Source organism: Bombus pyrosoma, linkage group LG2, assembly GCF_014825855.1.
Source record: "Bombus pyrosoma isolate SC7728 linkage group LG2, ASM1482585v1, whole genome shotgun sequence".
Classification (NCBI taxonomy): Eukaryota; Metazoa; Arthropoda; class Insecta; order Hymenoptera; family Apidae; genus Bombus; species Bombus pyrosoma.
The window spans coordinates 14,094,076-14,121,322 of NC_057771.1; the positions used below are offsets into that span (position 1 = coordinate 14,094,076).

The 27,247-nt window shown below is 39.3% G+C and overlaps 1 protein-coding gene across 8 annotated transcripts in view; it reads right to left on the reverse strand.

The window, feature by feature from the left end:
• The window catches only part of LOC122577820, a 266,738-nt gene that overhangs the window by 155,873 nt on the left and 83,618 nt on the right, over positions 1–27,247 (reverse strand). For all 8 annotated transcript variants that reach the window (XM_043749453.1, XM_043749448.1, XM_043749456.1 and 5 more), the window contains 2 exons: positions 10,248–10,409; positions 6,055–6,238 (listed from right to left, as the gene is read on the reverse strand). In XM_043749453.1, the coding sequence (XP_043605388.1) occupies positions 6,055–6,238; positions 10,248–10,409 (346 nt within the window). The remainder of the gene's footprint in view (positions 1–6,054; positions 6,239–10,247; positions 10,410–27,247) is intronic.

The following is a 27,247-nucleotide window of genomic DNA, read 5'->3' on the forward strand; positions in this document are numbered from 1 at the left end:
CATATGAAGATATCGGTGTATTTTGCAACGCTGAAAAGGGCATCGGATAAAATTTTTGCTCCACGTTCAAGGGTTGCGTTCGAAGGTTTTTATGGAATCTAATTCGAGATGGAATATCGGTTATGGAATTTGAAAGGGATGAGATGAGTTTTTCTTTGCGTGGGAAGTGCGGTGCTATTACGGCAAAGGATGTTTCTAACGTACGTTTATCTCGAAGAAATGTTACGGGGTATACTAAGGGAATGTAGGGAACAAGACGTGAATGTTAAGGTCGTGTAGAGTGGAAGATAAGAGCGTGTCTTACCAGAAAGGATTGAGAAAAAGGTAAGTTAAAAGACGACGAGTAAATAGCGCAGCAGAGCTGTAATGAAAAAGCTCGCGCACTAAAATTTAAAAATTAAGCTGCAAGGTGCGGTACGTTGTGTTTTATAATTATATTTCGGGACCTGTAATTACGTTCCTCTAATTGAAAGAAACTTAAAATTCTGTCGTGTACTTAACAGAAAAAAAGCTCTTGGTTAGAGCAATGAAAATTCACCATGTTCAAAATTACGCGACTTTCATAAGCGTCCATCAGCGTCATTCACCTTTCGAGTCAACGATATTGAATTAACGAGAAACGGGAAAGCGATTAAAAAATACGGGGACAGCGCGCGAAAGAAAGAAGAACGATGCCGGGAAAGGGGGTAGAAGGGGAGAAGACGATGGTACAGGATCGTGAAAGAAGCAGCCGTGAGCGATTTTCATACAAATTCCCGAGCTACCGGTAATCATAGCAAAATTAAGGTCATCCATCACCCACGGGCCCCATTCTATCTCGCTTCCTTGCTTAACTTTACGGAACTCGCGATCCTAAAAATTCCTTCATAGATCGCGATATATCCAAGGGATACATTAATCTAAGCTGTGGTGTCAATTTTTGCGTAAAAATTATATGAATATATGGAATAATCTCTAATTTCATTAATATAAACAAAAGGTGTAATTATTAAACAGAAAACATATTATTAAACAAGATGTAAGTACTCTTTGTGTTAAAAAGAAAGATACACGTGTAAAATGATACAAAATTTGAAGTGGTTTTTAACTGGTTGACAATATATTCAATTATAAAATTGTTCCTTTATAAAAGATAGATCTCACATATCACGTTTCTCACTTCTGGTCACAATATGTAAAGGATAAACACAATTAACAATTGTAAACAATGAATCATTAAATAAACTAATGAGAATCATAAATAGTCAATGAATAATTTTTCTATCCCTCACCTTTTCTCGCCTTCCCAGCTCATCCTGATTTCATTTCAGAAAAAGTTTCACTTAAGATACAACTATGAACAAATATTTATAAGATTTCTCGTATAACAGTCATACCAACAGCAACTTGAACAGATTTAACGAAATTCCATTGAGTGATGTAATTTCATTTCATGTGTTGCTCGGTAGCACATTTGCAAGATGCGCGGAAAGCTGATGAAGAAAGATCGACACTGAGACGCGGCACCCTTCGTTTCAAAATGTACGTACAGTGAAGCAAAAGGCTCCAAGGAGGGTAAATATTTGAATATACCATTCGAGTAGTCGTCTTTTTTTCTGAAAAGAACATGATTCTTTCCAACCACGTTTGTGTGCACGCGGTAAGTTTCAGAGAAGTAGAAGAGGCGCGTGCTTGGCCAGACGTGTTACAGGTTCTACTTGACAAATTAAACTTGCTTCTTCTTAGTGCTGTGTCTTCTGCGAATACATAGTTTGCGTTACAATATTTAGAGAACTGAAGAATTTTAATCGAAACAATTGTGTGTAATAAAATTTCAAAATGTTTTATATAACACATACAGTACGGACATAAAAGTGTTGAAATACTTTTGTATACTATAATATAATATATAATTGTAAAATAATATAATTCACAACTGTTATTTAAAAGTCGAATTCCATTTGTATTTTTCTAAAACCAATCGAACAGGAAAATACAAACATACGCAACCAATTAGGAGTAGAACACCTCCGTGCTCAGTCGGACGAGCGTTAAGTAGCGAAGCTGCGAGCGCGGTCAGACATCCAACAAATAACTTTTACTTTCAGTTTTACGCCCGTAATTGAGCAACTACCGGAAGAATACGATAGCTGTGAAGTTTTACGACCGTTGTAAAATTGTGTGGCACGTCGGGCCATTACATTCTAGCGTAGCCCGTATCCGGACTCATCCTCGTTTTGGAAAAGTTCATACAGTTTCGAAGTACTTTACTTTCGTCGATGGTTCCTCGCGGGTTATCATAAATTTTCGAACGTACGGGTCACGCTGATACAGTCGACAGGGTATTAACGTGCTCTTGGACGATATCTAGCGTGAGAAATGCCCCGGCGGCGAAGAAACGTCGGTTTCGCAATTTTTCCAAGGACCGCCGTTGCAATTTCTCAAACGGCAACGTTCAAGGAACAGGTAAAAGGCGAACGCGCGAGCGTAACGATATTTCTCGCTTCAAGCCACCGTCGTAGCTCGCTTTCGTTAACGGGCAAACTTCGAGCCGCGCTTTTATATTTTTTACAAGTTCCATTTTCGCTGTGCTTTTAGTTAAAGGAGGACACGCTCGGTGATAAATCGTTTAAGTTTGAAAAATAAAGCGGGCTCGGCCGCGAAAGAAGAATGGTGGTAATGAACAGTCCTGTGAATGCTGAATGCTTGCAGTTCCATGCCATGGAAGAGAACTTCACTGACGGCTTCCAAATGCGCCACGTTTTATAATCGTTTATTAAACAGACCTGTCGTTCTCATTCGTTTTTTTAAAACCGAGGACAAAATGCGTTACAATCACCTATACACATGAAAATTTACGAAATTACTTATCGAGCAATTCGCTTAATAATAATCACTTATTATTTAACAGATGATTCATTCATTTTTCGTGCGTGCATCGAGATTTCTATAAATTATTTCGACATTTATCAAGAGATGAAGCAAAGTCGACAGGTCGAGAAGGTAATTTGTTTGCCGCGATACATCGAAGCCTTACGGCGGTGAACGTCAGATTTAAATTATCTACGAGCAGAAGCGCGAAAGAAGGTATCGAAAAGCCATAATACGTATTCCATTCTAGCGGCTTATCGAGTTTATCCGGAATTATTGTAGCTGCTACAATGCACCAACGCTAGACTTGTGCGAACGATTATTTTTACCTTTTTCTCTGAGCTCGTTCTCTTGCCCCTGCTGCACTTCGAAACTCTATATATTCATCCTTTGTTAGGAAACGTGATTTTTCTTCTCCTTAAAAAGCATCTCGTCGAGCGTATGAATTTTCGAACGAAGTACAAGCAACAGGGAACAGTGGAACGAAGCGGGGAAAAATCCAGGATATGGAATATAGTTACCGCAATTTCCCCTCCTCTAAACTTCTTTGCGTAACGTAGAAATAATTATAAAACTACAAATGCACGACTGTAGAAACATGAGAATGTATGCTCGATCGTTGGTAACGTTCGGTAAATATTCAAATAGAAAAGTAAAATCAAGCTTGCCAAGGAAAGAAATATTATTTTAAACGTGTAATATTATTCAAAAATAAAGTTTTTCCGTGTTTCCGGTTATTTAAAAAAAATATCTCCTATAAATCATATTACAAATCAATCTTCGAAACTGACTGAAAACAATTACGAAAGCAATCGATACGAATTAATCTCGACTTTTTATTTCCACTCCATTACTATGCTAACGTTGTCGAAGCTGATGAACGGAAACCGTTCGAGGGTAAGCGTTTCCGAACGCGACGTGCATTTCCGCTCTAAGCTCCACTTAGACGGCGAAGGGAAGGAAAGAGCGAGCGAAGAGGATGAGTCTCGTCGTAAAATTGTAAGAACTTTCGCGAAGCTTGTCGAAGGCCTCTTCTGCTCTGCTGCGAACTTCCTTCGCTATCCTATTCGAGCACGGGGCGGGAAAGACGCTTTCAGAAACGGTAATTTTTCTTTCCAGACCGCTCGGCCGTTTCTTAAGGTCGCGTTGCTCCATCTACACACGTTGAGAGGAATTTAAGTGTGGCGGCGATGGTAGTCTTCGTAAGAACGGAAGTATGACAAATTGAAACGACCATCGACACGAGCGATCTCCAATCATATCGGCCACTGGAAGCCTTCCCCCTCTCGATTCCTCTTTCGATGATCGGACCGCATCCGTACTTTGGCTTTAAAGGGACATTATTTCTGTGATATCGATTCGATATTTTTCACCGTGACTTTTGACCGAATCGTAAAATCTTCAAACGATGGGGCGAAATGTTGGTAATGCAATTGATTGGTTTGTTGAATTAGGATACATTTGAGTCTTACAAAAGAAGAAAGTTGTTTTGTATCCTAGCAATTTCTCTTGCATTATCTTTGAAAAAGTGAAGGTTTAAAAAAAGTTTTAACGCTAAATAAAATTATTATAAATGTTTTCATAAAACCACTTGATGTCATTCGATGATTAATTCCTTTCAAACAATATTATCACTAAGACAAGTGAAACAGGTCTTAGCGTTAAAAGTTCTGTATTTCACTCAATATACTTTTACAGTCGTAATATTAATCGCGTTATAATAATTTACTAAACGAAAAAGGAACACACCATCTTTGGTATAAATGGCCATTATAGCACCTTATTTTACAATTAACGCTCTTTCGTTAATTTGGTGTTAAGTGGCTAGCACACTCTAAATAATGAAGTTTGTACAACACCACGCGTTGTTGACCGCTTTTTCTCTTTTATGTCATTACAGCTTTCGCGTCAAGTGACACGTGTAACGAGAAATGGATTGTTTCATGCATGACAAGTGCCCGAATCAACGAATGTCACGAAACAAGATTTATTGCAATAACAATTTTTAGCCCTGGAAAAATATATTTCGAGCAGGCCATTCGTGCACGTACACGCGTATCAAAGTACAGGACTTAATTTAATTAAAAGCGCGATACAAAAAAAGCAACGAGAGCGATGTGCTTGACAAAAGTGATCAAAAGCACTTTTGATTAATGCTGAAAAGCTGGGCCAATGTAAGTGAATAGCTTTCAACAGTGCATAGATGCGTCGTTCTATCGTTTGCTACAGTTTTGCATTAACGATATAATTATTAACGCGACTGTGACTGGCGTATATTGTTGTAACGTCGTTCCTCTGTATTTTCGAATTTATTTGTTAAGCGAATATATCTGGAAACAAGACAAGCTTGTTGTTCGAATGTTTCCATTTTTATGAGGGTGGTGTGCCGCTTTACACGTATACATTTAGTGACACAAACATATGCATCGTGAATATGTCCTATCGGCCGTATAATGACGTACATGTAACAAGATTCTTTTAATAGAGTCCGATTTTTATCTATGTATACGTGAATGTATTAAGCTACCTTTTGACATGTCGATAATTACAATTTCGGTGTGATTTGTTGATAATTAATTTCTTTCGGTGATTCTTTACATTTCAAAAGGCTAATAAAGCAACATTTATTTATGATTTATTTATGTTCATTGTATACAATTTATTTATCATATATGATTGATATTTTAATATAATCTTCAATAAAGCAGACAGCATATTGCAAAAATATCGCAAAGGATAGGATACGAGAAAGCGATGATAAGCTAACAAAATGAACAAAGAGGAAGGTAAATCAATCGGAATCAATAATTCCCATTTAACGTTGGAATTTGATACCGAATATCTACCTGTACAAATCTTGACGCAAAATGAAAACGTTAATCTTGTAACTCAATTAAAGAATAGAACATGAAAACGGTCCAACAATAATAAATCCTCATGTTTCATACAAATATGCAAGAATATCACCGAAAGCAACATTCTCTGGTATACATACCTAACATAGATATCGTTTAAACTTCGTAAATTCCAATCTATATTGGTTTATTGGAATTCTAATTTACTTCGATTATCGAGTTCCATCATACAGAACTTCTGTTTGACGGCGAAAAATAATGTTTATATTCCGATCTGTATATAACCGAATGGAAACGGTACTCTAGTGATTATCCTGAATAATGGCGAAATACTATAAAAATTACTTACGCTGTGCCGTTATGTCGTCCGATGGAGATCAGTCGATAGATCTGCAACTCGACTCGCTGGCCAGTGTCCGGCACAAACCTGTAGGTACACCTTGATGGTCCTTCAAGGGACGGCGATTTTATTTGCCCAAAGCCGCGATCCGATTTGCTGAACAACTGTCTGCTGTCCAACGTTATGTTGCACACTGAAACAGAGACAGAGAAAATCCATAAATCGTCGACGGATAGATCGAGAAAACCAGAAGTCCATTAACCGCAACATTTTGAGGATTAAAAATGGAAATGAATTATATACCCTGCTTTCAATCGGAAACATTTCCTACATTAATGGACTCATCGGCTGGCAATATTGTCGGCCGTATGAATAATCCAGACCCGATTATACATAATAACGTTACGAATGAAGGTTTATCACGCAATTTAGCGAGTGGTATGTACATAGATGTATAATTGATCATTGAACGCGTGAAATGCTCAGACCGTACGTGATTGTTATGTCTGTTTAATTTAATTTGTGGTTAATTTGGTTGAAGTTGGCTGGGACAAATTTGACCCAGTCAACTTCATCCAATGCTTTCATGATACATACAGGGTTTTCGTAAACATTTCTCTTCTTACATCGAAAAAAATCCATTTCAAACACACCTGTTGCACTCGACCGATCGGAAAGCATTCCTTCGCAGCCGATCGATGTTAATTAAATGTACGTTGCGTCAGGCATGAGGTAGACGCACAAAAGAGCTACTTCTTACTCTTGTATAGAACATGGAAACTATTTTGAAAGTTTTATTTTGTGGTAATGCAAGATATTCTACGATGTATATATATACACATCATATACATGTATAATGTATATTTGTATCAGTATGTTGTAAATAATATGTATAATAATATATATCATATACAATTAGTTTGCAGATGTTTGTACATTTGTAGGGAATTTAAAAGTAAAATAAATGTAGACAATATATATAATAACGTTAGTCTTGCTATAACATTTAATTAGTGAAACGAATCTCTGTTTAGGTTTTCAATTATTTTATTTAATCTATTTAATTTAATTATCATGTATAAAATTGAAGGAATATAAATTGCAATCAATTTTATTCTAATTACATCTATTTTCCCCTGTAGGGCCTGAAAGTATGTAAAAAAAACGTTAATGAATGAATAGCAGTGCAAGTAAAATTAGCCTGCAGTTTAAATTAAATTCTTTTCGTAATGACCCGATATTAAGTTTGAGTTAGAATTTTTATCATATTAACTTCGTAACCCACTTTCGACATTTTCCTCGTAGGAAGGAAGAAAATACTCTTCTCCTGTCCCATTATCAGTTGTCTATATAACCATTGTGTCCAAGCCAATAAATGATTCCAGCATACCCTATTTCTGCAAGTTTTCGTCCAGTCATCGTTTTCTAACACTGAATATCTTCGAATCTAAAGCACGATTCTCTGGCATTCTTAAGAAGAAAAGCGTTTCCTTCACTTTCCTTTTTCTGTTCAAAACTAGTGTTTTCGTCTTTCAACCAAATTCCTCGCAGAAATAAAATTACTTTTCAAGGAAAACATATTAACCATTTTCAGATTAAGACTTTTTAGGTCTACATCACCTAATTTACTAAGCATAATTATTTAATCCTCGTCATCACAGTTAATTAATTTTCTTTCAAACATTACAATTTGACACGTTTCGTCAGCCATTAAGAAACAGAAATAACTTGATGAACAAAAACATGGTGTGGTAAACTTTCAAATTTCGAACCAATAAATATTTCGGGGAAATATTTATTCGATGCATCCTCCCACGCGATACATTTCACCATTGTCTATAAGGAATCCGGGTCACGTGGAAGCGCAACACCGGAGCGAAAGAAAAGTGCTCCGTCGCTTATAACGATTTTTCTTGCTTACATCGTACTGACGACGCCCGTGGAGACAAGGCGGACCTTCGTCTTTTCCATTCGAGGCGACGCGACGCGACGAACAGTCGCCACACCGGCACGCAATATTATAACTTTCTTGTGTTATCCCAATTGATTCGTAATTTGTCTATCGTGGAATAGCGTAGGAAACGTCGTCTCTTACGGAAAAAGTCTGTATTTCCTAATTTCGACTAACAGTATTAAGAATGAGAGACGACTTAGTGGTAATTGAACAAAGTATCTTTCCGATAATATTGGATTTCAAAATCGTTTAAGTATTGAACACAGGGAATTATTGAAGTATTAATTTTTTAATATTACAAGTGGTACTGCGTAATGAGTTTAAAAATTATCGTAGAAATTCCATGTATGAAACTTTGTGATTCGTCTTATTTTTATGGTATATAGCAATACTATACTTTTGATACTGGTGAGAAATAAAAGCTTTAAAAGATCCCATCGTTAACACTTTAGAACCACAAAAGTATCCCTGCAGAACAGTGAAGGATAAACGATAACAGGTTGGAAATTCCATACAAGTCCCATTATCCATTGAACGAGCCTGCGAATTAATGGAAATATGTTTAAACCGGATCGATAAATCAATTAATCGGAAACTCGTTAGCCTCGTCGAGGTGGAGCGCCGCTGTCAACTTTTACGAAAATGAGAGAACAGGTTGAAAAATAATCGGCACGCAACGCAAAGAAAAATAAGAGTAAGACGCCATTAATGGTCCCTGGTATGATTAAAAGACGGAGGGGTGTACGTTTCAACCGTGTGTAGAAGAAGGGTTCAAAGGAAAGAAAGGTTTGATGGATGGGATGTGGGGGCAATAACGTCAGATGTAATTAACGTAAGAAGAGAAGGAGTTAGATGGATGAAGAAGGTAGAAAGAACCACTGACGTAATTACTTACCAGAAAGAAAAGCCACGGGACACGGTAGTAATTTCGCTAGCGGGATTTATACTTTACCAAACTGTTCTGTTGGAGGGGCTCGTTCGCAAACATTCCAAAGAAATCCTGTCCCTCTTTTTCACCAGCGTTTCTGACATTTTCTCTAACGCTACTTCGTGCTGTCTTTTGTGAATTACCGATCGTTTCTCATGTTACAAAAGGATTTCCCATATCCACCAGCGTGACTTTGCAACTCTGTGCTTTTTCTGCTTGGTTCTAGATACAGCTATTACTTATACAGCTACTATCGTTGTTAATTATGTAATCTGTCGCAGCTCCTCTAAAGAGATTTCATCCGATACGTTGTAATTTTGATACGAGCGACAAAATGCGAAATATCTATGGCCAAGAGAACTTAGAATGGCTTAATGACGTGAATCTTGTTTCTAACGTCGATTCCTACTCAAAGGCACGCGTCATGTAATTACATTCCTCTAGCGGAGGTGGAAAGTCAATACACGAATCTGACGATTGGAACGGAAAACGGCAATGGTGTTGCAAACTGCTAGTTGGATCTCTAACGAGTTTAATATCGGAAGAGCTTAATTGGAAGTTACAATTTTAGGACGCTGGCGAATTCAACCCAACTGGAAACCTCGTTTCAGCTGTTTCGTGGGCGCCGGTCGTATTTCAACATTCGATGAACTGAACAAGTAGATACGAAAGAAACACTAGTGTCTTTCTGAATTGATTGGACCGACCTTCCGTTTTTTAGCGTACTGTCATTACACTATATTAATTTGTATATCTAAGTGCATATACAGAGTGTTCACATTATTAGCTTTCAGTAAGTACGATTCAAGTAACCTTGAATTTTGTCGTATTCGTATTCGTATTGTTGCAATTGTCTCCATAATATTCATTTTCATATACTATAACAAAGATTGCAACGATATTAATTTCAAAATATTCATGTTTTTCGTACTATGCGTACATTATATTAGAATTAAGAAAACTGTCTAGGACATCGTGTTGAATATAAAAATACTGGAACGAAGTCAATTTCAATTTTTCTTAAACATACCTACAATTTACAAGGAGAAATGCTGACAACTAATACCGTGAACGCTTCGTACACATATAAAAAACCACAAATTCTACATTTGGAGTTTGGAATTACAGATATAAAGTCTAAGTTGAATCTAAGATTTCAAGTTACTTAAATCCCTCAAAAATTACCCATTTTCGAAGGAACCGTGTGAGAAGACCATGGAACCGATCGTAAATACACCTTTGTCTCTTAAGAGGACACAAGGAATATGGAAACTAATGAACTCATGAACATAACTCATGAAGCATAACGATGTTACTTACTGTTAGCGCAGTATTGCTCCAAGCCGCATTGGGCGCATCTATCCGGCGACGCAGCTCCGCAGCTGCATCCTCCGGATGGAACGCAGCACGCACACTCGTTGCTGGACGAATTAAAACTGCACGCGCAGCCGTTTGTCGTTTGTGTCCAAAGGTCCACTTGACCTGAAACCAGACGCGAGAAAGGTTAGAGAAACGGCTTTGCACAGAGAGCCTCGCGCGTCTCTTTGCAAAGGCACGCAATTAAGAAATGGCAAACGCGACGCACTTATTTCACGAGCAAACTCTCGTCCTGAAATTCGCTGTTAAGAAGCGCATTTCTGAACGATATAGCGTGTTATATAGCGTTAAACACATCTTCAATGTATTACAACGCTGTTTGGTATTGATACTGGCACAACTTAAAACACGTAGACATTACGGGGGGAGGCTTTTGAAAATTTACAAAGAAATCTTCGTGAGTCATTTCAACGACGTTCTATGGCTGACTTAACACAAAATGTGCCACTTCCACTTGTAGTGTCACAAAATTATCGAAGATGAGCAAGTGTTATTGTAAGATCGAGGTCAGATTAATAGCGAAGTAAATAATAACTTTGTCCTCTGACGCAGAACTGTTAGTATTATAAATATACCGTTTCACGCAATAAAAATAGAAACACGATGTAGACTTTGAATAAAAGCAAATTTGAAATTTTTTGAGTTGTGGCATTACCAATGCCATGCACCGATAAACTGAATCGATAATGAAATTATATCTACACGAATAGTTGTGTGACATTTATCTTAAAGAATTGATAAATACCAAATTGTTAGCGAAACGAAAATATTATAAATCGTAAAATATTTTGACGAAATTGATACATTAACCTGGTTATCGGACTAATTCCAAATAGAATATTGTGACAATCGAATAAATGTGATTAAAATTGGTGCTTTAAGTCCAACTTTGCGCTAACGCGTGTGTGGCGTTCGATGACAAGCTTGAAACTATAATATTTATTTTACTGCAATTGCCAGTGTACCAAGCTGGTCCAAACCACCGTCGAACCGACCAGAAAATGTAATTTTTCTCACAAAGTGACGGAATGCATCCTGCTGCCCGCGCTCTTCTCTACGATTGCAATTGCAGTTCAAACGATATTGCCACGGTTTCCCTTTGTCAGGTTCATTCGATCCGTTTTCTACCCAACATTCCGATTACGTTTTTTCTGTGGTCGACCGTGACCACCCTTCTTTTTCCACCACCGTCCTACCACCACCCTTTCGCTTGGATTTCCCTTTTTTTTCGAGTCGCTATTACGCTGTCGTGTCCCAGGATGCCGATAAATACAAAGCCGGCGAAAAATGGAGCACCAGGAAGAATATAAGTCCCTGGACGAGCGATTGCTCATTGTTTTTGCTGGCTCGAACGCGTCCGTTTCCCCCTTTCTGCTTTTATTACACTTTTCACAGCCGGATCTAGACCTCGCGACGATTAATAAACTGTCATTCTATCAAGATCACTGGCGTTACTCTATGAAGCTTGCAAATGTAAATTCTATTGCAAATGGAAACAATTACTACTAATGATACGATAATATTACTACTTATACGACTCTATCATTATTTCATAATATAAAATGTTGAAAGATTGTAATGTTCAATTTTTGTAACGTTACGGAAATGCGTGTATGTTTTGAAAGGTAAATAATGTTAATATATTCGTTAAATGGGAACATTTTGTTGATGGACCACTTTATTATAAAAGAAAAAGACAATTCGCTGAATAATCCGGCTGAAATGATTGAAGCGTAACACGGTAATTATGCTTCATAAAAACAACGATATAATAGAATAAGTTTTGTGATAACGAAGTGAAAATCAATATGGTATTTCGCTATACAATTATCTGATGCTCTTTTATTCGCTATCGTTACGTTCTTTGAATGTACCTCTCTATAAAGTGGTTATTATTATTATTGTAAACATATCTCTTTTATACTTGTGCTACCAGCACAAATTTATGTATAAAATTAAACTGTTCCATCAAATGATTAATCCGCTTCATTTCCTATTTAATTTACCATACATCAAATATCCTACAAACCTTTTAAATTCTATTAACGGCATCGAATTCTACCAAATTCTAGTAACAAGATCCATTTTCACTGCATTTACACAAAATTACACGCCTTTCGTTCAACAAATAATCACGAATTAAAACAATCTCATTCTCATAAACGTCAATCCATCGTGACCGTGATCAAGTAGAAAAGTTCCGATCTATTCGACGTCTAATAGAGATTTCCGGTTGATTTTGCAAACGTGGGAATATGTGCGCGTGATTGATTGTCTTGCTCCTCTTTGCTGAAATCGACGAGGGGAAGGATCGACAATGTGAACGAAAGAGACAACGAGCTAACCAGAGGACACGGGAATCGAACGAAGACAGAGTTTCCTAACTGTAAAGTAAAGCAAAGGCAAAGAGGGAGAGAGAAGTGGTGCAGGAAGAAATGTAGATCGGAGCAAAGGTAGGAAAAGAAAAGTAGAACTGTGGAAGAAGACATAAATTCCGTGGCAGTGTAAAAAGAGTGTTAAGAGGAAAAGCCCAGGCACACCCGATATGTCAATATCCCGAGGAAATACGGGGCGGTACTTGGTCAGAGGGGCAGTAAAAATAAAGCAAACTTTATTGCTGGTGCCGCCGCCGCCGCCGTCACCATTAACCACCACCGCCACCATCACCGCCAAACACCATTGAGGCCGCCTCTGGAGATATATTTGAGAAAAACGTCCATGTAGGTGAACGTTTTAGGACTGTGAATATGTTAGGAGGACGATTGGAAAAGGAGTGAGGGTAAGGGTTTCGAGGAATTTCACGGTAAAACTGAGAAAGCAAAGAACAAGGGGAAGGGCGAAATAGAAACAGGTCGGACAATTTCAATTGGATTCTTAATCCATCGATTTGGGCTCGATTACGCGGATTTTATTTAACGTCGATGGCGAATGGGCTAGAAAACTTCTGCGTTTGGTGAAGCAAGTCCAAGGTCGCTAGTAATGTGATCCGTTTTTTTAAAAAGAGTGGAAGAAAAGAGGTTGAATGGGAACGGAGCAATGTGAAAATCGAATGTCAAGAGCGAATGGGGCCATTAGATGGGAAGAACGAAATCACGGATAAAGGAAGAAATCCTCTGCAAATAAAATGAGAATCAAAGTCCAGTTTCTGTGTCGCTATTCGCTATTTTATCCCCGGGAATCTGTTCTCGCTGGAATTTTTTCTCCGTTCATGAATGTTTCTTCCTTTTCTACTTCGCTACAGACCATTATGGACCGTCTGTAACCCCATAGCGCGTTCACGGTAACCTACGTCGCGAAACGTATGAATCACGGAACGAGAATGCACGCCGTCGTGGCTACGAGGTCACGGGTCTGCCACTTTTTACGCGGCAATTCGTGTTTTCTTTCAAGTAAAGGAGATTTCTGCTTCGCTTAACCCACCGACGCTCTAAATCCGTGATTTTCAATTTGGGATCGTATTTATTCTCCTTACGTCTGTCCTTTGCTTTACGCTACAGTTTGGAAAGCTTCTACTGTCCATTTCTTAGCAACGTTAACTTCAAAGCAAATCTTTCCCCTTAATTTTAAAAACCTTGGAATATTCTGCAATCCTGTAAATAAAACCAAGTCTAATTTAATTTCAATTTATCTAAAATTTGCATAACTCAAACTCCCTCTTCACGCATCTTGCGCCACTCTTGCTGCCTCTTATCCAAATCCACTTTCACACGATGAAATCTATCCTGCCTCCACCGACTCAAACCATGGAAATTCAAATTCAACGAGTCAATCTTGAGCCATCTAGATCCTGCCTTTGGAGTATGAGACGCGAAAACAGCGTTAGGCTCTCGCGGCGAATTAAATGGCGAGCCTCTCTGCGAAGCGATGGAGGACGACAGCGGCGCGAAAAGATCCACTTAGCGTTCACTTTGCCCGGCATTAAATTCTAATGAACCGGACGCCGGTCAATTTCAGTTAGCCGACTTCCGCTAGATCGTGATATTCCGATCCGACGTGGCGGCCGCCGCGTAATGGCGTCGGATACAGTCGACGACCGGCTGTGGTCAGCCCTTCGCAAGTGTCTAATAATTTTCGTTTAAACGCGCACAAGCCGGCTCTTACGCGCAGCTGGTCTCTTGCGACGCAAGCCAAGCGCATTACCCTGCTAATAGACGAAATGGCGACTGTAGCCGACACAGAGGGGGACAAAGGGTGAGATGAAGAGAGGAGGCAGAAGGGTGGTGCTAGATTTTAGAGGATCGTTCGTTATCGCCGATATTAGATGGGGAATTACGTGCTTCGTTTGTACGTAATCGGGATATTCTCGATTTCACGTTGTCCGTGATAGCATTGTCTCTTTGATGAAGAACGATTGCACGACGTAACGAGCGGTCAAACGGAAATTTAAAACGCGATAAATTTCGTCAGGGAACAATCGGGGATTGATGTGCGGCGAGAAAAATCGCGATTCCACGAGTTTCGTACACGCAAACGATATTTTGTATTGGAATTGAGAGCCAATTGCGTTCGTTCCTGGAGACTTAAATCGTCGAATTTTTGGTCGAAGGTAGCAGTGGCCCCATGAAATTTGAACAAAATACAGAGTTCGACGAACGGGAGAAATTTATTGGACAGCAGCTGATACACGCGCGACGTTCTGCATTTTTCACGTTCTCCAGTTTCGGTTGGGCATCGAACATTTTTTTCCACTTCAAACCATCCAGCGCACCACCCCCTCATCGCACCCCTCGCCTCCTGCTTACGCTATTGGTTCGTCGTTATTAATTTATCAACTTCGATGCAGGAGGAACGCTGCTCGCACTGTTTACTTGTTTCTCTGATATTGATGATGATTCAATTTGTCACGATCCCATTTCCCTGTTTGCTCACACCCGTGCTACCTCCGCACCAACTGACTTGCAGTGGAATTATTTGGTTTGCTGCATCGATTTGTTTGAAAATTTTGGCGACTAAACCAACGAACATATCGATCATTTTCAACGAAATTGCGCTTTCTAACGCATACGTTTCAAAATTCCGTTTTTACGCTACAACGAAACTGTTGCCGTTCAACGAATCGTTAGAAATTTGAAAATAATTTATTAACAAATAGTACAGATAGAAATTATTTTCAACAAATTCTACTATCATTCTACTATCAGTAATGACTAGACGCACGATAAAACCGTCCGCAGCACTGAGAGTTAAGATTCCCCTATTCCCAGCTGACTTTTTACTTTATCCGCGTTTTACGATGCAGCCACGAATTTCTACGAAAGAACTCATCTAGACTCAAACGTATACATACATCCTGCGATACCATCGTCGTCAATCGACACGGAATTCTCATCTTGTGCGACGCAACGAATCCCGCTGCCCTGGAATCTACCAACTACCCTTCGTCGTCGTCGAAGGGCTCGTTTCCTTCTATCATCCTCGTAAACATTCGCCTCGTCATCCTTCTTCTTCCGAGTTCTTCAGCGCCGATTGTCACAGCGGCAGCGGATGTCGATTAGTTCGGGCCGCGTTTCGGCTTTATGACGGTTTTATGTCCGGTTACTGTGCTACTTGGAATTTCATCCGCATCTCCATAGATTTGCACTTTAATTGGCTCCGCACTCGCCGCGCCGCCTCCTGTCCGCTCTATGTCTCTGTTCGCGCTCCATAAATATGTATAATGCCGGTGCGGTGCACGTGTGCACGCGTTAGTGCGAGCACGCGATAATACGCACGCTAACGGCGCAGCGACGAAGCCGTGCACGTGCAGACGTCGCGAGCCAACTATTTTCCTCGTTAGGCAGTCACGAAACAGGCAACGTTTCGAAACTCATGCGATACGCCGGACGTTGAGTGATAAATGCCCTGCCAAAGTGAATCAGTACCGTTCGCTCGGCGAACGAGCGAGTACTACCGCCACTCCCTCCGTGTATCGCTTTGTTCGTAATGATTTAGTGGATCCATTCGAGTGTTAGAATTATCAGCTCGTTGTTCGCCTCGTGGTATCGTTTAGTAGACTGGTTAATTCTTTGCCCGGTTCGGTCCTACGTGATAGATTTCCATGGATTTCGTATTGATAAATGTACTGTTAATTTTCAACAGAAATTATAAGAATTCCTAAAATAGATGCTAATTAAGTGCAGTAGAGTTACGGAAGAAGATTATCAACGTATAGAAAAACGAGAATCGTTCGCGCGTCTTTTATGAATAATAATTGCAATTATAATATATAATGGGACGAAAAGAATTTTAATTCCAGCTATGTCAACTTCGTCAATCTTCAATTATTATGGAGTCATAGGTGACTCGTAAGAGTTCGGTTAATTTCAGAATACTTCATTTCTCCTAATAAAGATCGTCAATTTAAAAATTATGTGTCTTATAATTATCTGAATATATTATTATAGCTTACAATTATCTATCGTATATCTTACAATATAACTTGAAAAATCTTTTACGGGTCTCAGAACTTAACCGTTTTATTCATGAGAAATACCTCCCAGATGCATTTTCATACGACTTCCACTACCATTTTCACGAAGCACCGCTAAAGAAGGAGATTAAGTTTACAAGAAGTCGCTGCGATACGAAGTTCCTTTTAAGAACTTCGCCATATTATTCTTTCCATGAATCTTTCCGATTGACCCAGATTAATCTGCGATGTATAAATGGGGCAACTTAAGGATATCGATTCGAACGGGAGGACCTTATCGAGGCCTTTCTTTAACGGCACGCTCGTTGATCACTGTCTCGCTGATAGCATAATAGAATTTCGCGCTCGGACGGTCCATTGTCGTCCCCAGGATGGATTAGAGACGTTAGTTACAGAATTCTCTGAATCACGCCCCATTAACGCTCCGCGTTATCGAAATATTGCCGCGGCGAGACTAATTTTACCGGCTGCGTTCCTTCGATATAATTTTGGCCCGGTTGCATCTGCTCGCCGTCGATCAAGGAGATTAGTCCATGTGAATCCTTATAGTTATAGAGCAGTATTACCAAATCTGTTCGAGCATTAACAAGATACCGCACTAACGTCAGTGAAAATTAATTCAGGGCAATTTCCGGCGTACTTGCGGTGGAAATTTCCGAGCACTCCCCTTCATCAGCATACGGGGAAAGCTGTTTAGTAGCTTCTTTGAACAACTAACGATACGGTTCACCCGTTACAGAGTTCCTTATCGGAATTACGTGCCTTTTATTTACTCTAGTGGTTATTTAGCTGGGTGCATTTATCGCGTGATTAATTTCTGTATGATTAAGATTTATAACGGTACTTGTCTAGATATTCACGTAATATTTACGTAAACATAATTAATAAAATGGAACATATAATTATTAGTTGAGTCTAAGAAATAAAAGATATTAGCAAACACAAAGATCGATAAATCTAATTCAAAGCTAATCTAACTCTTATCCGAACATCGATACATTTAATCCAAACCTAATCTAAAACTTAAAGTGCTCTGAATTATTAAATTAGTTCGTATTTGGCAAACAATAACCAAATTAGAAAAATCTCCACAATATTACAATAATTTAAGAGATTTCGAATAAGTTAGATATAATAAGCTTTGCATATAAATTATAACTATTTGTAAACACACACATGGCAATACATCTCTTGTTTCGTTACATCCTAAAGCGCGTTTCATCGTCATTAAAATCGTGTCTGTGATTCGTCTATTGGCAACAGCGGATAAACGAGCTTCCAATATCGAAGTTACAGGCCTTTTGATTAATCGTCTTCGGCGAAACGAGGCGCACGACCCACTCCAATTATCATCATTAGTCGCGAGAAACAACTATTGCCAAGGCGGAGCCGAGGTTGAACCCTTATAACTGTCCAAACTGACATGGACAAGTTATCATAATCGGCTTTGGCTCAATGCCGAATATCCATGGAACCAGAAATCCGATTTCGATCTCTTCCTGCTGTAATCTGCGCAAAAATCTTGTTATACCACTTTCCATGAAACTAGGTGCGGTAGCTTAATACTAAATCATTAATATTCAGCATAACGATTAAGATCATTTTATTGCATATAATAAAGAATTTATAAATTGGCGAGTCTCTTTATTTTCGTGAAGCCTATCCATACCTATACATAGATTATGTCAAGCACAGATGTTATTAATAATAAGTAGTAAGAATAGAAAAATTAAAGCAAAGAAAAGGTAATTTTTCTTTATCAGAAAGAAATGGATGAATCAAAAGATTTCTGTGAATTTTATATGGATGTTTATCCTTGTGGCATAGGCATAAAGAAACTGTCGCTGCGTTAAACAGCGAAATACGCAACAGAATATATCAAAAATTGCCAATAACATCAATTTAACGTTCAGACTACTTCAAATTAAAAATGTAATGACGTGCCCATTCAAATTCCCATAATAAAGAGCATTCAATTAAACGAAACAGGTTAACGATGTACGAGTCGATGAACGTACAAGTATCGCCAATAAAAAGTTAAAAATTTTTCCAATCATTCGCAATTCGATCTTCCTCAAGCGAGTAAGCACGCAGAGCACGTGATATCAGCGGGAAAAACGCGAACTCCGCTACGTTACATGGTGCAATGAACGTAGAACAATAATCTACCGGCCATGTATCATAGATCTGCAGAAGAGTGCTTCGTAGCGTGGAAGCAAAAGATTCTCATGACGGTTCGCGAGAAAAAGCCGGAGAAAAATCGAACGACGACTGGGAATCGAGAAATTTCTTACTTTTATCCGCTGGTATTAAACGTCAGCGATTGTCCACCACTCTGGAATAGTTATAAATGCGAACAGGGCTTTGCTCGCAGAACGTGAAGTATCGATATAAGCAGTCACCCCCGTGAATTTGCTCCGCGAAGGATAAACCGAGCATCAGCGATTCCCATCGTGAGAATAGACGTGTGACGAGCCAAAGGATTTCGTCTGTTCATTGTGCCCGCAATACATGGGCAATTTAGACTCGTGGAAATGTACATTTTTATGAGCCATCCTTCGAAATGTTTGTCGCTATTTCATAGATGTTGCTCGATGTGACACGATCAGGGATGAAACGTAAAATGTGAACATTTTTGCTATTTCCTTCTCTTTGAATAATTTGCTTTCAACAATATCAAAATACAAAATGTAAAGAGTATTTTTATAATTGCGTCAAATGGAAGTTAAATTGACTGATTGAATAACAACCTTAAGAAAGTTGGAGTTATATTTCTTACGCGAGTAAAATCATCTCTTTGATGCGAGTCAAATTATCTTAAAAGGCGAACAGAATTTACGCGTAAAGATTACACAAACTGTGGCTCTCTCGCTAACGACCATTAGAATATTGTGAAACAGCGTACTTGCCCTGGCAAATAGTTCTGGCAGAAAAACATTGAGTAAAATTGTAGTTCTAGCGTAGACGAAACATCGAGATGAAGTTTTTTCTAATCAAAAAATCAAATGGAAAGGGCTTAACAGAAATTCTATCTTCAATATTTGCACGTCTATATTGTTAGCTGTATTGAGTATAAATATTGAAGATTCAGAGAATCATAAAAGAACAGAAAATGCTGTGTGACATCTCTGTCAATAGTTCTGCTTTGTATTACATCATCAAGGATTGCAGTTTCATTACAGAGTAAACAGTAGAAGAATTTTATTAAAAGCTCCTCCTTTTGTTCAGAAACAAAATCAGAATCAGTCTCATTTACATAAAACAGTAATATTTTCGGTCGCATTTAAACGTAGACGTGGAATTCGTTTAATTGCGATATAATTTAACCATCCCTTCGCTCGATACGGACGCACGTTTTATCCTTTACGTGAGTTCGCAGTTTCGTTTCCGTTTCTCGCTCGCGTTATTGCTATTGAATAATGTTTCAACGTCCAGATTGAAATTGTTCTGTAGACACGAACGTTATACGTGACGTTTTTCAAATACGCCGTACTCATAGCATCTGCTGTCGTATCGGTGGAGGCATCGATGCATCGAGCCTGGTTGAGCCGATGATAAATATTTGTGAAAATAGCTCCGATAACGTGCTTGCAGTTTAGTTGAACGCGAGAGACGTTGCAATCGGCACTTTGCAAGGCGCGGAAAACATCTCGATCGATACGCGTACCTTTGATGAAACGATTAGTTTGAGATTCGTCTAAACCGCGGTTGTTTCAAATATATCGACCAAACTGTTAGTAAAGATGCCAAATATCTGTATCAATAGAATCTACCATAGAGAACGTTTAAAAATAAAAATCAATAAAAATTGATAACGTCAATGTTCCTTTTCACATTGCTTCTGTTATAACAAACCTTGTAATCTTTTAGAAATAAAAATCAAAATTACCACAGCAGATGAGCAACCACTGCAGTGAGCGGTACTGCAAATCCGTGATAGCTGATATAAAATGAAACCCATACGTTTACATGACAGGAAGCGTAGTATCGTTTCATGACGGCTACGCGTCTACCAGCGGTGCCATAAAAACGAGACTATGTGTCTAATATAATGACGTGACTGTAGAAAATAAATTGCTTATCGCAGCATTAGAAATGCTAATAAATGAATTAACAAAATCCCAAAATAAAAAGTTGAAATTCCTAAAATAAGAAATCTTGAAAACTAGAATCAATTATATTTTCCTGGGATTATACATGGCAGTAAAACAACCAACAAAAGTTTAGTATCTCAAATTTTTCTGAATCACCAGAGAGGCGCTATATTGCCGCAAACAACAAAAACCATCTTCAAACACCAAACTTAACCATCTCCTGCGATCTCTCCCGAAAAAGCTTCAAAACGGTCTACAGAGCGTCAAAATTGTACCCTGGAGGATGTCGAAATCAAAGTTGCTTGGAGTCTGCTCCGTACACGTGTCCGCATGTGTAATAACAGCGCGGAACGGTACAAAGTTGTCCGAGATGCCATTAAAGCCACGGACCCTCCTCGCTAGCTCGAGTAACCTCTAGATACGAACCAAGACTCCGGAAAGTTGCTTCGGGCCAGCGTCGTCCGTTGTTGAAAACCGTTGGGAGATCCTGGGTATAGCGATTGTTTTTAAAGCGGTATACATCCACAACGGATCCGCCGTTGGCGAGTTTCACGGAGTAGAAAGCGGGAAGAAGAGAGGAGGCAAGCGAACTATGTTCGGGGTCAGACTTGAAATATCGCGTTCCTAATGTACTCGAGCAAAAACTGGCCAGTCTTATACTTTTGGGAGGCTGCGGGAGTATGGCGAACAAGTAAAGGCCAGGGAAAACGAAGCTCGTCGACGCAACAGTGCTCGCATATATCAGTCGCCACAGCACATTCGCCTATGAATTGCTAAGCAAATCAGTTGGAACGACGCGTGGACCAAGGGGTGGATTCAAGAAGAAAAATCGCAGCATCGATCGATGACCGGATTTAAATTTGCGGAGTTAACCGAGGGGATTTGAAGGGGATCTTCTGAAGGATAATTTAAAAGAGGCGTTTTTTATTTTATTATCTGGGCGGGGATTTAATTGTGGAAAGATCGAGAGAGAATTAAATTATTCCTCGGTCTATGTCCATAATTCTTTTTTTTTTTTGTGGAAAATTCAGAAAAGTCAAGATATTGATCCTTTAAGAGTCTTCTAAGTGGAATTGTAAGAATTTCTATTATAATACGAGAATTACATTCAGAGGAGCTACTAAATTGCTATTCAAAGACACGTTACTCGAAAATACAAAGTTTCGGACGGTTCTAAAGCTTCGGAGTGTTGAATTTCAGAGAAAATGGGGTGACAGGTGAAGACGACGCGATTGCAGCGTAGTTTCCTGTTGCAGACTTAAATCTAACCGTGCCGTTCCGCTCTCGTGACTGCAAACGCTACTTTCTGAAATTATAATCTCGCGTTGCAATCTCGCGTCCTGGTTACGATAATCGTTCAAACAGAGAAGAAGGAAACGTTTCGCTCGCTACGTGACAACGATAAGTTAATGAAGTTCGACAACATTTTCAGTAGGGGAAAATTCTCGCGGTTGAATATTTTATCCATAAAGCTCGATGTTATTTTTAGAGGCGTCGTCGACGCAAAGGGATTACCGTTACTTTCTGTAACGTAACTTTGTTTCACGTTTTCACTCCGTCGTCCGTGAAATCGTATTCAACTCGCTAAAAATTGTTGTTCCACCGGACTCTAATTAGTTTCCCGTTCAGTTTGTATTTTACGCTTCTTGAATCATTGCGATTAATTACAGACAGAAACAGAACGACGAATCCTCCAATCGTGGAATGTTTTCTCTTGCGCAAATATGAAAGAATTATATTTATCTTTATCGAAAGTTTCGATAAATATTGATACAGTTTGGTAAACACAGATACGCGATATTTTCAGATATCTAATTCATTGCATTGTTCTGAATATTTCGATATTTTTTTAATATTCGAACATTTTTGGAATTACAATTACCAGTTCCAAAAGAGATTCGAAAGTCTGAAACCTTTGTCGTTTGAATAACGTTTAACATTTTCATACCCAGTACAAATTACTTTTAAAAGCAATTTCATAATTTGCATGAATTTTCATACGTTCCTGACTAAAAAAGCATCTACGTCAACATGTTTCTGTCAAATTAACATGTAACATAAAAGAACATATTTTACATATGAAAACTGAAAAATTTCAAATAGAATGTCAAGTCTACCTTGAGAAAGGACCATAAAATATTAACGAAAACAATAATAGGTGCATAATTATTTTCTGCTTTAAAATAGCAATAACACCTTACACGACTTTCTCGCCCAATAAATAAATCAGAAATGCATTTAGTCGAACAGGAGAATTTCCTAGAAATCCAGTCATCGAAAAAACAGTATTAAAACGTGACGCTTCGAGTTCAGTTTCACACGCTTCGACGTAAAATCTAACACGAACGAAAAAGTAACAGATCGCAAGCAAACTTTTCTAACGAACGCGCCCGGTCGACAGAAATCCCGGGCCCGGTTTGGAAGTGTGCCGAATCGTGCTCGGCCGACTAAAGGTCGGTTTGTTGTTCACGGAAAAGAGTAGCCGAGGAAAATCGGTGAACGGTGTGCACCCAGAGATTTATACGTTCTCGCCGGTCGTGTCGTGCGTCAGAACTCCGGGCCAGAATGCTCCGCTCTACGTAACTAGATCGATAGTCTCGGATTCCGCTCGTTAGAGACGGAGAGCCGGAGTCCGCGCGTCGTCGTGTCATTGCGGGATGCACGTACAGCGACCAGGATCAGAGTCAAACCTTCGTCACGGCACAGACAAAGACGGAGAAAGGAGCTAGAGGCGACGAACAGGATGGCGGCGACGTCGCTAGATAGGGATGAAGGAGAGCTAACACGGTTGAAAGTGGGATGGGCCTCTGGGATCGGAGCCAACTATTGCCATTATGTGCGGACCGAACCTGCATTATGTCCGTCGACTACGGTGCATACCAGATATCCTTGAAACGAGCTGTAGCTACAGTTGCTGACGCCTCCAGGAAGCCGGTGCAGCGGAGGTCGGCCATATTTGCGCCGAACGAATAGCAAACTTACAACGGAAGAACGCGCAAGGAATTCGAATGATACGTTCGACTGAATCTTCTTTTTCACTCGCCTTTCTATCGAGGTTTTGGATAGAAGGAACGCGAGAAGACCGAGTCGTTAGTCAAAATTAGGTTCCCTGATACTTTAGAATCTATGAACCGGCTCCTCGATGGAAATACCGTACTCGGCGTACGCGTCTCTCGTACGGGCCGTTTTGCTCAGCCGAATATTAAATGTCCCGTGTAATATCCGTGCTCGTAGAATTCAAATTTGCCTCATTCCCTCCTTCAGAACATATGGCGGAGTAGTCGGGTGAGCAGATTAAAGGGTACGCGGGTAACCTTGGCCCTTTATCGGCCAGGAAAAGGGACCAAGTACCTACGTAGGGAGTAGATGGTTTCAGCTAGAAAACGTTCTGGAACGTATGCTACTCGGTGTCGATGAAAATTTGCCGGGGCATGTAATAATAGCGAATAGCGAGACGAATAATCTTTGTTGGCATTACGCACACGGCGAACTGATGGAAGGGCCGGAGGCAGCACGTATTCCGCCGGAAAGCGAGAAATGGATCCGGTCCAGCGTGATTTTGATGGATGCGAGGCCGGCCAGGGTTAGTGGTCCATAAAAGGCTCGCCATTTGTAAAGATCAAGGAGCCAGATCTACCCACAGATGTCTACAGTTCTATAATTAATATCGTTCCGCGTTTGTTTTTGTTGCAAAATTCGTTGGCCTGTTCGCTCACAGCAAACTTTCCTCGATTTCTGCTTTTATCCATCGTTATGTCTGATTGTGGATACATAGTCAGTGTGCACATAGTCTTTGCGATGTTAGGACGATAACAGAAGAAAAAAGTTACGAACAGAATATCTCTTTCCATTACAGGTCGTAGTCATCGAATTAAAATTACACCACTGACAATCTGAACAATTTTAACGCTAATCACCATATTACAAGTAGTTTGAGAAAATACTAATTGCAAGACTATAAAGCAGGGAGCGTATGGATACTGGCTGTAGTAAATATTACATAAGGAAACATAAATTGCTAATATTAAAGAATTCACGTCATTTAATCTTTCTAAGAGAAATGGAAAATATCTTGCAAATTTAAAGTGACCCTAATTCAATGACTACAAACTGTAAATATGAACTATAAGAGTAACGTAATAAGTTCTTTACTAACTTCGTTGCCATTCAATTCCCAGTCTGAACGATTTCTGCGTAAATTCTATTTCTTCCTTCGAGCAAGAAATAAGAAAATTTCTATTCGAAAATAAATTATCGACAGAGGCTCGATACGTTGAATGATTTTTATAGGATTGAACGATCGGCTGTAGGAAAAGAGGGCAATAAGTCGAGCACGGAAGTCCGACTGAAGCCGGATTCCCGAGACTTCAAAGTTGACGCTGCAATTGTCAGCCAACGTCGTGACGCTACCTACCCTTTTGCTTCACCCTCGTCGTTCCAGCCTTTAAATATGCTTCGAATCTGGAGCCGTCGCCCGTAGAATCCTCGACGTCTCCGCGAGACACTCCGGAGGCATTCGACTTTAATGATTCGTCGATTTCTCCGCTTTCTTTCGAGATACGATCGATCGTTGCCAGTAGCCTGGAAACCCGGGAGGAAACCGAACCAGGAGCATTCTTGCCTGCTCTTCTGGAAATAGTTTCTGGGTGCTTCCGCGTGGAAACTTACTGCCGAGCATCCTTAATAACGTAGCTTTCGCGGAGGCCGGATTTCCGACTATTCCGAACGTCGAGATTCATCTGTTCTGCGATTGATTACAGTTTTTAATACCTCCCTACCGACTTTCAATTTTCAAGATCATGTGATATTACGATGTGTATAACAGTTGAGCCACAAGAGGTAAGTTTCTCAAGAGCTTTTCGATACGTGTTCGAGAATAGCGAATAAAATACAAAACAGTTTGTATAGTATGAAGTACTTGAAAATTTTGAATAAAATACAGTTAAAAGAGATGGAAAAAGTTTCTTTGGGGAATGTAAATACGATGTAAATACGATGTAAAGAAATTCATGAAAATTCGATGGCACAGTGATAGGAATTTCCGAGTGTGACATGGATCAGATTCAAGGAAATTAAAGGGATGGTGGACCAACCTATTCTTTTCACGTAGAAAAAAAATGGACGTTATCTCGTTTCGAAAGATCGAATAACGTAATGTATCCCTCTACATTTGTATCGATATTCCGAACTTCGCTACGTGCTGTCATTTTCGTAAAAGTTCATCCGGCTGTATTATTGCCAATAATAATAAGGCGTGACATCCAACATACCGTTACGCTATTGGTAATAAACTATCCACGCGCATAATATGGTGGTAACAAACAAGGTACAAGCGTATCATAGAATTTTTTAAATGTATGATAAACATAAGCAAAAAGGTATCAAAGATTTGATAATCCGAATAAACGAAATTTCGAAAGTGAAAGTATAATATAAATCATATAATTTGGCAATGTATAACGTACAATTATCGAAAGTCAAAATTAATTAAAACTCTTAAAGGACCACGATTTCAGTTATTCTTTAATATAGAATCGACGATCACAAAGTTAGCAGACGCGTATTTCCACGCATTTCTGTACGTATAAAATAAAAAATACATGGAAACTCGACTATCTAAAATGGGAATATTCTCGGTACGTATCAATGAACATGCTACTGAACGTAAAATATGAAAGTAGCCGCGGAAGTGACTTTTGTCCCGCGGCCACAAATCAATTCTATCGAAACAGAGGTATTGAAATATCGGAGTGGATGCGTTCGAGAATACTGCCGGTGGAGGTAGTCGAAAACGATTACGCGAGCACCGAGTGCACGAATTCAAGCCGATTATCGGCAGCTGCAGAAGAGAAAATGGCGTAGTGTCGTTTCATCTGCGCTTCGCTGTGTCGAAATATCGGGTAATAATGAGCTTCCGCATCCGGTGATTGCCGCGTAACAGGAACCCGATACGCTGTTTTTGGGGGAAAATCGCGACCAGGTTCCCGGCTCGTTTAAAGTGCATCAATTATTCATTGACCGCTACGCGTCGCGTATTCGCAAATCTGTTTTTGAGTTAAATAATGGCACGAATAATATTCAAGCAGACCCGCGTTGTATTACACATCCCACTTCTCTCCTTTTCTTCGTTTAATTCAACGCTTCAATGATATTTAGAAACAAAAGTTGATGGAAAATTCATGGGAACTCATAAGGATCGTTTAAGCCATAATCTTCATTATCGTGGAATCGTTCTGGTATCGTTGAAGATCGTTGTTGATTTATTTACCATTTATTTTCAACGTTTATCGTGATTTTAAAGTACTATATATTACGGAATTATTTATTGCTAAACGTTATAAATTATTTTTGATTGATTATCTTCCATCAGGGTACAGAGAAGTTTCCAAGCTTTTAATGTAAATTAAAATATCGACGATCATAAAATATTCACGCTACAA